At 36.9% G+C, this 12,011-nt stretch overlaps 1 protein-coding gene across 5 annotated transcripts in view; it reads right to left on the bottom strand.

Moving 5' to 3' along the window:
- ROBO2 (roundabout guidance receptor 2) overlaps window positions 1-12,011 on the bottom strand; it is a 1,057,727-nt gene that overhangs the window by 115,927 nt on the left and 929,789 nt on the right. For all 5 annotated transcript variants that reach the window (XM_027648665.1, XM_027648666.1, XM_027648667.1 and 2 more), the window contains 2 exons: window positions 9,371-9,498; window positions 6,112-6,123 (listed from right to left, as the gene is read on the bottom strand). In XM_027648665.1, the coding sequence (XP_027504466.1) occupies window positions 6,112-6,123; window positions 9,371-9,498 (140 nt within the window). The remainder of the gene's footprint in view (window positions 1-6,111; window positions 6,124-9,370; window positions 9,499-12,011) is intronic.

The following is a 12,011-nucleotide window of genomic DNA, read 5'->3' as shown; positions in this document are numbered from 1 at the left end:
CCTTCTCTTTGTTTTACAGTGCATTTAAACATTTAGTTTAAATACCTGGTCATAATTTCATTTCAGCATTAGACTGTAGCTTGTTCTCATTCAGTCATACATCTCTATTTTATTCTATCTTGTCCAGTCATCTCTTTTAAGCAGCTCCTTCACCTTACAGATTCTGCTGGAAAATCCCATCTAGGAAGTCCTTCACTTAGTTTTGATGCATATAAAGAGAGGGAGTATTGATTCTTCTGCCCAATAACTTCCATTATTCCATAACAATGACTTGACTTTAGATAATGCTTTTTAAATTTTTTTCTTTTTCCTAAAGTGTCTGAGATTTGGGATGTACCTTTTGCTCAGATCAGATAGAAAAGATGTGCTCTTCAAAAATCTTAACACTTTAGCCTGCTTGCCTACGTAAACTGTACCATAAGGGGATGGCTTGTGCTACTCTACCTTCTGTGAGTTTACTAAACAAAACAAATTATGCCAACAAAAAGACATGTAATCTTCCTTTATTCCTTTTTTTCACAGGAGAGAGCAGGAGGGTTTGCTGGTAATATGTTTAGTAAGGAAAAGCATACCCCTTGCTGATTCAGTAAGATTTCGTCAAAATAACGAGTGTAATCTTCAAAAAAAACATGAATTCACATGCTGAAGAGAAGAGCTAAGGAGATGATGAAAAGAGTAAAGAGCCTGGATAGGATAATAGGCTCCCTCTATAGTGAGAAAGATGACAAATTCCTGGTTTGTTTACACTTGAGAATAAATAAGGTTGAGAGAAGATACTCTGCTGAATTTGGGCAACTGTTAAATGAAGAGAGGAAAAGGAGTGAGGAATAAAAATGGCTATTTATTCTGACTGACAATGCAAGCATTCAAGGAATAGGGCATACAGTAGTTTTGTTGTTGAATAACACTGAGATAATATCCAAACTGCATTATGGTTGGCAGCAATTCAGAAAAGAAAGTAAAACGAAAAGTGAATGGATTAATATATTGATTTTCACATTCCTCTGGAAGTAAAGTAAGAGATTTCTCCTTTTACAAGAAAGGAAGGGAAAAGTTTGGGGAGAGCAAGACATCTAAAGACCTTTTTTATACACTAATCTTCAAAGATTTAGGGAGATACTCAGAAGCCACTGAAGTAAGAAAATAATTCCCATGATTTGAGCATGTTTTGGCAAAATTAAAAAAATGTATGCATTAAACTTCTTAAAATTTTCCCAAGCTAGAGTTCAGCAATTAAAAAAAAAAGAAAATAAATAAAAATAGGGTGCTTGATCACTTACTTCCTGCATTTGCTGTAAGTGGGTTTTCTCTAAGAGAAACAGCATGAGAACTGGCACCTGGAGCCACAGTGAACGAGCAGGATGCCACAGTATGACATGCTAATAATTCAAGAACATACGCTGTCATTTTTCATGCTTATCTTCAAAGAAGAATCCTCTATCAGATCTTCTGTTTTTCTGTTTTGACCTCTATGTGGCAAACTCAGGAAGATTTGGAGGAGCTGGAAATGAAGCTGAGTTTTGTGAACCAGCACTTAAATGCTTGGTGGTTAATGTGCTCAGTGTCCACTTGCAGAGCCATTCTGGCCCATACATTGCAAACAGTCTACTTCTATAACATCCGAAATTTATGATTCAACTTAAGTTCAGCTAGTAAACTTTTTTCAAAGCAGACATGCTAAGGACTTAAAGATTTTTAGACTGCTCTTTAAAAGCCTATGAAATACCAGAATGAGTTAGCTCCATATTTTAATCTCTTACTGGCACACGAAGAAATCTGAATTCCATTTTATGGCAACATTTTTCTTTAATCTGAAGAATTTGCCTATTTTTTAAATGATTATGATGTCTTATTCTTTCATTTAAGGAAGAAACAGATCCAAAAAGCCTAGTGTCCCTTGGTGTCCTTACCCTCTTCTGAAAATTTCTGTATGTGGCAGCTGAGAGGCAACACAGCACGTTTTGATATAGACTGGGGATTTGTGCCACTGAAAGATGGCACCGTAGTGCCAAGCATGATCTCATCTCTTCTGTCACACACCAATCGACATTACTGATATTTTATATATCCTCAGTGTCTCAAGTGAAGGCGATATGTTCATGAACGTAATAAAAATAAAGAGCATTCATCCTATATAGACTTTCCCTGAAAGAGTTGGGATGAAGGAGAGTAAAGAGAATTCTCTCTCGCTTACCAATCTGAACCATCTGAGCAATGTAATTTCTAGCCACAACACCTAATACAGCCTTGTTTAATATACAGTCCTTTCTATTATGTTTCATGCTGTACCATCCCTAATAGACCATTAAGTCATGCCAGGCTGATTTATGTTGGGAAAACTTCCCAGATCGGAATGAAATGCATCACAGAGTCACACTGCACTTAAATATGAATAGACTATATTTAATTAATGAGAAATTTGGAAAATTCCTAGCAGGTGTCTTATCTGTTTGTCTCTTCTCCAACATGGTAGGGAAGTTAAGATTTTGTAACTTGGTCTCCCTTTACTTCCTTAGTTAATTCCAAATACTTGATTTTTATCCAGGTGGCAAAACTGTCCAACTTTTTCCTGCAAGTCACTTCTTTCTGGGAAGATGAGTTATAGCATATGGCAACAAACTGAGGAAACTTGTTTTACTGCAAAGCAACTGAAACGCAAAGAACTGACTTTTCACTTGGACTTAGTTGAAATCAATTTGCAAACTGAGTAGCACTCTCTCATCTGAATGATTTTTTGAATGATTATTAAAAAAGTAACTGAGACATCAGACAGATCTTCATAGATCTTCTATTTGAAGGTCTTCTGTCTCAAAGCAGTATGTAACTGCTTCTAAAATGAGTGTCATTGTCAATGGGAATATATGAAACTTTTGGGCTCTTCCCAACTATTGTGCTTCTTTTAGCAGTTATTCTCCTGCCCAGCTGCCATAAGAAATACAGCAGAACGCAAAAGCGAGAAAATTCATCTGGAAAAATCCATCTAATGAGTGAAATAACTCCAGAAAAAGATCTAAATAGGGATAATATCTTATTTCCTAAACCCATCTGTTGCGAATCCTGTCAGAAATCTTTTCAAAAGGTTATAAATAAGAGAACATCTATTTTAGAAACGGGCAATGCATTTATTCCTAGCAGTGAATTCAACCATGATGAATAATCTGGCATAGAGCTGTTAAATTCACCAGCTGCCATCCACCTCAGGCAGAACCATACCTCATTTTATCTATGTATTATATACCATTTGTTAATAGCTACTTGAACCAAAGATGGCCACTGGCAACCCCACTCCTGAATTTTCACTCAAGCTGAAATTTAAATAAAAATATCAGAATAGAAATATTTGAAACAGACAAAAACTCACCAGAAAATAAAAATTATTCCATTCGCAACAAGGATTACAGTCCTGGAACATTAAGAATGTATTTCTCTATTCTTCAGTGACAAGACATTGGAAAAAAAAGAATTGTTTGGTCTTGTTTAAAGCACAGTAAAGACAAAACATGTCTGCTTTGAATTAGAGACAGCGATGAAAGGTAGAAGTACCTAGATAATTCTCTAGTGTCACAAAAGAATATAAACTTTTAAATGGCTCCCCTACACTTTAACATATACATAAATATATAAATATACTTCTGTTAAAATGTCAATCTCCTAGAGAGCTGTGAGCTTAATAACATTAAGTAGTGTTTGCTTTAGCTTCCTTTCGGCAAGGAGAGGTATTTTTGCTCTGCCTTCCAGTTAACTTCCTGAATAAAAAAATGCTACAAATGCTATTTGACTCACCATTCTTGTTAAATGACAACTTTAATATAGGGTCACTTGGGTTTCTTGGTGGAGAGGGAAGCTACTTTGGTTTGCTTTACCAGGCTTTAAATTTTAAAAAAAAACCCAACAGGTTAGGTAGCTGCCTGCTTTGCCTATTCTTGAGTGGAACAGAGCTACGAACTGTAGAAATCAGCTTGATTTCAGGTACTTAAGCACAAAAGTCAATAAAGGTAGACACTATCATTGTCTGCAGGTACAGGATCTCATAAAAGTGATTGACAGACAATGATCTGCTTCTGCACAGCAATCACGACATACACACTTGTATGGGAGTCATATATACGTCAAATATCTTTGGGGTTGGACTTAGTTACTCAACAATCTTTTCACAAGTCACAAAGAGAATTTTGAAATTAAATAATTTGATAAAGACCATGTGCCCATGCGATAATTATTTTCAGATCAACTACTCTAATTTTAGTTTCCTGAATAAATGATGTAAAAGAAGAATGTTCTCTTGCAACAAAATACAATAGCCTAGGCAGGGAATATGTGAAATTGAGCTCAGCATGATCACACAAAAGGATCATATACCTGGACCTAAAGTAAATGGAGACCAAGAGCTGCTGAATAAGCTTTGGAGATGGAATCAGGGATGACTCAATGGCCTGAAAAGCCTTAAAAAAGAATCAGTGCTCTGAAATGAGACACCATCAACACTGCTGAAACCTATCATTTTCTTGCGAATCTCCAGTCATCTGTTTTATGTGGCTTTCACACAGCCTGAAACTGTCTCTACTTTGTGATTTTTTTTTCTTGTCTTTTTTTTTAAGAGTCAGCAAAGCGAGAAAAAATACCTAGAAGTAAAATAGTTTTAATCCTTTGGCATTTCTTAGTGCATGAAGAAGCATCATCCCCTGACATGAAAGATTTACTTTTAAAGCACACTAAATTCATGCTGCGCTTTCTAAGAAATGGAAAATTTTCTTGCAAGTTTACTCCATTTTTACACTGTTACAACTCTTGGGAATTAATTTCTTAAGAACCAGCATAATGCCAAAGTAATACAGTAGTGATTTGGATTTAAAGCTTGCTATCAAAACCCCAGATGGAGAAGAGTGAATTTCTATTCTACACAGGGAATTCTCCAGGCTTGGATAAGCCATGCCATGGCTGTGGAGGTATTTGGCTTGGCTCTATATTTGCTAGTCCAAGGAAGCTAATAAGATGGGATCACCTTAGTTCTGGAAAAAGAGGCCTAACTTGGATTTTATCTTTTAATTATTCTAACCTTTCTTCCTCCAAACTCAGAACAGTGAAGAGCTGAGATGACTTCAAACTCACAAACTTTAGTCAAACACATATCTAGCAAAAGTTTTGACTAAATAAATAAAGACCAACCTGCTCAGCAATCTCCATAAACAGCAGTACCAACTTTTTACACTAATCCAAAAAAATAGGAGTAACTATATTATTTGAAAAGACACATCTAAACACAAACTGCAAAAATCAGAGGAGCAGTGCAACTCATTAAACTAAATCCATATAGGCACAGAGTAACCATCCATGAAAGAAAATTAAATAGTATGTTTCAGGAACACCAAAAGTGAATTTCAGCTACTGACAGTTGCAAAATTTCCATTATGCTTAGCTGTATATTTTGTACATTTTCAGAATTTCAAAGGCATAGGAAAATTTTCAATGTGGGAATAAAAAAATTCAGAGGTTGTCTTCCTCAAGACTTGTTTTTCAAAACAGTCTGCATCCTATACAGTGCATTTCAAACTGCACTCCAAGATGACCCAAAGGCAAAAATCAGTGATGAACTTTCTTAAGAAGCAGGAAAATCTACTCCATCCCCTCTCTGATTTCAGGACCACTTCATTTCAGAGCTCTTTGAAAGACACAAGAAAGACGGGACATGCAAAGCCTGTGCTATTACTGCTGTGCAATAAAAGCAGGATGAGCTGATCGTTTAGGGCCTGGTAGAAGCTCAGCAAAGTCAATACAATCCTTTCTCTTGATTTCAATGGCTTTTATACCAGGCCCATAAACAGACCATTAAAAACATCTAAATGAGTGATTTTTGCTCAGTATCACCACACCCACCCCCGCTTCTCTGATTGGCACTTGCTGGTGATTTGGCAAAATGAGTTTATACACGACACAGCAGAAAATACAAAGTTCAGAAACAGCACTTTGTCAGTCAAAATCACTTGCCTGGTGTTAGACAGTTACGACTATTAAGCGCTGGCTGCTCGTTTCAGCCAGTTAAATGCTGCTGCAAATGAAAGATGAAGCATTGCATGAAGCCATGCTAAAATGGATAGAAGGATGGTTACTTACCAACGGGGCGAGCTGTTGACATTACAATGGTGTAGTGAGAACATAAAAAAGAAATTAAAAAAAGAAAAGAATATCTGTCAGAATGCATGACGTGTAATGTTACCTTCCACTATGGATACTACCATGATTGCTAACCCCTCAAATGACAGCCTGAGTAAAATGTTTACTGTTGTTATCGCTCAGTCTCGTGCCACTATTATCCCATTTACTTGAGCATAGCATCTGAACAAGCTGACTGGAACCATTCTCTGAGAAACATTTTTATTATCTTCACATGCCATCATCAAGTACCATTGTTAATGCCTGATAAAAGAAAAATTGCATTGCATTAGCACAAACTTTTAGATCCCGATGAACACATCAATTTAAGCCGCACACTGCCGAATGTCATGCCAGTAGATGCAAAGCCTTTGCTTTCTGAGTCAAACACCAATTGAATTTTAAGCATGACCAGTCTGTACAGCAGTAAGGGCTACAGAAAGCCCAGGACAGTTTTTCTCACTCAATAAGGACATGAAAGCTTACAGCAGAGTTGTTTTTTCTCCTCACTGACACTGCTGATGAAAATATAACAAATAGGCTGAAATGGCCGCAGGGACTTCAACCCAGAACCTCCCAAATCACTCCTTAGGTAACCTCTATTTCCTAAAAAAATTGCTGCTAAATGATCGACAGGTTAATACTGTTTCAGGTTGATATCAAGATTGAAAGTCGCTGATGCAACAAGTGATTTCTTGATTATAGCGACAGCCCTTCATTATACTTGTGCTGGGGAAGAGGGTTGCCCGTCCCCCTGTTAATAAAATATAGACATCCCTTTCAGAAGAGCTGAAAAGTGGTACAAAAATTGACTCCAGGTTGCATCTGTGTAGGCAAAGCTTCCCTTGTTTCAGCAGCAGAAATAGTTACACATTGCTGAGCAACAGTACAATTTTTTTCTTTTTTTTTTCTCTTTTTAAGAAGATTACAAAGTCTGTGTGCTTATGTGCAGGCTAGGGTCAAACATAAGACATGCAGATTCAGAGGTAACAGAGCATGTAAGGACCTTCTTAGTTCTCAATCTTTCCATGGTTCTATCCCTGCTTTGGGATACCCACTTCATTTAACCGTTTCGAGCCTGCTGCCCTTTCGCACCCGTCATCTATTGGAACCCTTTTTGGCTTTTAGAATTATGAAAATATTCCCTCTTCTGCAGAAAGACGAGGTGTAAGTGATTTGCATCTTTCCAAGAGAGGGCATGAAGTCTGAGTCACAGAACTCAGACTCTGGTGTTGTTTGTGACAGTGTAATTCAGCCTTCTTGAGTGGGAGCTGAGGACTGCACTGCTGTCAGGTTGCCATATGCAACCACTTGGCACCTGCAAGGACCAAGGCACCCTTAAGGTAAATTTTGAAATGCTAAGTGGTTTTGCTCCTCTACATGACAAGTGGTTACAGTAAAGCTAGTGTCAGATAAAACTGTTAAAAGTTGAAGAATTCAGAATTAAGACTTTTTTTAATTAAAAAGACCATTGCTCATGGTCCCTTTAAAGTCAATGAGAGTTTTCCTAGTCCTTTGTTTTCAGAAAATTCGGAGTAACAGACTTCTCTGGTGAATTTCTTCACTTTTCTCATTTTCTGTCATATCCTGAACATTTAATAAGCTTATAATATCATGGCTTCCTTAGAGTTGGATAAACGTTATGTATTTGACCGTAAATGACAAACCTAGGGGGAAAAATACACAAGACAATAAAAATCTGCTTTTATGTGGGAAAATCAATTAAATTATGTATTTCCTCGAGTTTTTTTCTGTTGTTTCACTTTTCATTGTGTTCAAGCTTGGGTGATTTCAAAGGATTTTTTGTCTTCGTTCTAACTATTGTTTATATCACAAGTCTGGGTAGCAAATCTGAAAGGCTTGCTCCAATAATGTACACAGTGGACACAGTTCCAGGAGTGTTTAAAGGCTTGTGCATTGGTTACCAGATTTATGGGATACTGTGATCCTGCCTGTGACAAAGGAACAGAGTGAGACTGTTTCTGGGAGTTCGCTGTGGTGACTGTTTTCCTCATGTCACAATACAGAAGAACAATCTCTTACATAAGCATGTAGCAGGTAAACCTATTTCTTCAGCTTAAAATGGGAAGAGCTGCATTGTCACTATGGTCTAAAGCAAACACTGAGATAGTATTTCAGCAGATGGATTATCACAATGCTCTCTTTTCTTTGTTACATACTAAGATCTCTCCCCTTCAAAGCCACTCGGTGCCTTTTTTTTTTTTTGTCCCTTTGAATTCAGCAAATTAAACTGAACTGTGTCCATGCATTAAATGGATGGAAATGGAAGCTGGCCTCTTGGGTCAGTTGACCCCAGTTCTAATAAAGCAATCCATTGAGACTTTGAACATTTGATTTAATGTGTATGAAAAGAGGAGGACAGATAAAGCTAAAAATGTTTTTATTAACCTTTCACAGCTCTACTGAAAACCGTCAGCATGCACCACTAAACTGTGAAATAGTGTCTGCATGATATCCATTGTGCCAAATTGCTGCTTATCTTTTGGAATGTAGTAATGACTATTATATTCTGTTTACTCATATGGAAATATTAGCCTACAAACTTTTTCTCTCCCCTTAATCTTTAGCATGTCTATATCTACTGTCACAAAAGATATTTTGTCAACTCATTATTCTACCAGCCTTAAAGCCTCCTTGCAAAATCAAACAGCAGCTCATAAACAAGAGTGGGTACTATAGACCACAAATATTTTAGGAGAGAATATGTTAGTCTTTACCTTGCAATACTTATAAAATTTAATTAGGATTTTCTCTTTCCTTTGGCTATGGTTTATCTTGCAGATAAAGGGTAATGGTAGAGATTTTAATTATAGCAGAGCTAATCACATAATAATATTATCTGCATTATGTTTGTCATTGATATAGTTACAATACTCCTTGTACCTCTTAGAGAAAGAAGCATAAATAATGGCCTGAACTGATGGCTCACATATGCCCACAGTTATGTAGTGTTTGCTTATTCATATATATGTATAAATTCTTCAATAAAAACACAGTTCTTTAACTGCAGGGAGATCCTATCCTATTGAAGTCAATTAAAATTTTGCCTGAAATATCACCAGGACCAGGATTTCACCAGTGATGTAAATCACTGCTGTGCACCCACAACTGCCCAAGGGTATGTGAAACCCAAACAATGCCAGGGGAGGATGTGGCCCATTCCATCAGAAAGCAGTTTATCCATACAGGACACACTCACCTCGCACAGTGAGGGTAGCAGAGGCTTCCACTTTTCCAACTCTGTTCTCAGCAATGCAAGTGTAGGTTCCCTCGTCCGTGCTCATGGCTTTCTTGATGCGCAGAGTGTAGTCGTCTTTGATGTCATACCTGTGTGACAGGAAAAGGATGAAAACTTATTTTGTGGACAACAGAGAGGAACGAAAACTACCACCTGGATTACGCCACTCTGAATCTATCTTGGAGCCAACTTTGGAAGATAAATTATTATCTGGCATTAGATAATTCCGCCAAGCATTAATCTTCGTGACATTTTTATTGCACTCTGCATTAGTTAGAAACTTTACATAAAATTAGTATTGCTATGTTCACTCAGTATTAGGGCTTTATTAATAATATCATTCACTTTGTCCTTGATCTAGAGCAATAAGATAAAATTAGGCTATCAGACATCAGTTATCAATACATGACAGCTCAGGTTTATCATGCCTTTAAACTGTGTGAGCTACACATTTTACCTTTTGCTGATTTGGAAATTTCCCTTTATGTACAGTTTTTCCCTACTGCAGCAATCCCTTAGGGAACCATGAGCATGTTGGTAGGATCTCGCACTACCCGACTGCAGACAATAAAAAATATATTCAAGCTCTGGAATGTGACATTTATTGAAGAGGCACATTAAAGTAGATTTATCAATTTCACAGAAATACCCCAAAATGATTCATTAAGGGTGGACAATAACATTTTCTCTTTCTTAAAACACATTAGAAACAATTCAATTATGCCTTTTCCATTTCTTTGTTTCTCCTGCTGAAATAATTCTAAAACTATGAGGATGTATAAAATGTGAATTAATACAAAGTATTCCAACATGCAGCGAACATTCATTCTTGAGGCATTTAAAGTGCTTATATCTAGAAAAATATTTTCAGTTAAATTGTTATTATCCTGCAGAAGTCATGCTTAACAAACTATTTTAGGCTCTCATCCAAAGCTCATTAAAGTCAATGAGAGACTTCATCTTTTATGAAATGCATTTGGTGGTCCCCAAATCAGGAAAACACTGAATTCCAGTATGGATATTTTAATCTTGAAATACTCTCTTGTAAAATTATTTTCAACAACATTTCTTCTTCACATAGTAAGCCTACGATGAATTAAGTCATCTTGAACCTGAAGTTGGCTTCAGATTCTCATTTACCAAACAGTGAAATAGGAACATGAAACTAAAGAAAGATCAAGACTTCAGGAGATGCCAGTACTATTTCTCACTGCATTCACAATCATGACATAACTTCGGAAGGACTGATTTACCTTCTCTTTGCTATACAGTAAAGAACTTACAGACTTGTTCATATGGAAGAGCACCCTTAAAAGTTTTGATGAATAAGAATGCAATGCAGTTACTTAGAGGAAGGTTGTCAGGCTCTGTAAGCATTTTTAAATGCTTTGGGAACATGAAACATAATTTTTTTTGTACATAATATAGATTGCTATTTGTTCCTTTAATATAGATTTCTAGAGAGAACACTGAATGCTAACAGACTTTAAAACATCTTAACTCGAAGGGTCCTATATGTTAAAGCATTTAAGGGTTCTGTTAGGTCTAGTTAGATATCAATTACAACATTATTGTCAAGACATCTTTTCATACTCATTAGAATACAACTTCATTCTGTATTCAGTAAGTAATTTCTATTAATTAGTAAGAAATAATTTTAAAAAGACCAAATTGGGGTTAACCATTCTGTCAGAGTTAACATAAACACATACAAAACCCGTTTTCCTAGGAGTTACTCTTAATTGTATGTACCTGCAGTACCTCAGGTTTAAATAACAAATAAGAGATGTGTCAAGGGGAAGAATAAGGAGATGCCATGGCAAACTTCAAAAACTTGTAGGGATATGTCTTTTGTCAGTATAATGCCTTTGGGTGGGTGGGAAGTTATGATGCTAGAAATACTTAACATGCCATTTCTGGAGCACTACAGATCTGTTGCAACTACATTCAACAGCCACATGCAACTGAGGAACATTTCTTCTTGACTGCTCACAAATTATGTCATTTTTGCACGCTGTGCTGCATTAGTCAATGGCAAACAGAAATCACTGTTTACATAAGAGAGAAAATGCAAATTTCCCCCCCTTGAAAATCTCAAGGATGTGACAACAGTATCCCACACTGATGGAGCAGTTACTTGTCCTTGGTGACTGCAGAGTTGCAGACAAGAGATAATGCCTATTTTCTTGACATGAGGCCAGCCCTAGGAGTCTAAAAATATAAATTTATATTCAGCTCCTGTAAGATGAGAAAACTAAGATAAGTTGTAATATAAATATGAATTGGATATAGGAATCAGAGTTATAAAGCTAGGCAACAATTAGTCATTGATTTTTTTATTTTTTTTTAATAGGACAAATAACATCCCTGTGGTTCCCCTTAGCGTTGCCAAGAGAATAACAGAGAGGTAGCAGGACTGCATCTGACTGAGGGGCTGTTTGAACTGGGATGCAGGAGGCCTGGGACAGGGCCTTCCAGTCTGCTGTGGGCTGCAGCTGACTCGCTCCTCTCCCCGTCCCCGATGTGCCGGTGGTGACGGCATGCCAGCCAGCTGCCTTGGAGGCTCGGGCAGCCTTTATGCCTGCACCTGCCAATCATGCAA

Source organism: Corapipo altera, unplaced genomic scaffold (assembly GCF_003945725.1).
Source record: "Corapipo altera isolate COAL_440 unplaced genomic scaffold, ASM394572v1 58, whole genome shotgun sequence".
Classification (NCBI taxonomy): Eukaryota; Metazoa; Chordata; class Aves; order Passeriformes; family Pipridae; genus Corapipo; species Corapipo altera.
The sequence above is the reverse complement of the archived record's forward strand: the minus strand, read 5'-3'. Positions and strand labels throughout refer to the sequence as shown.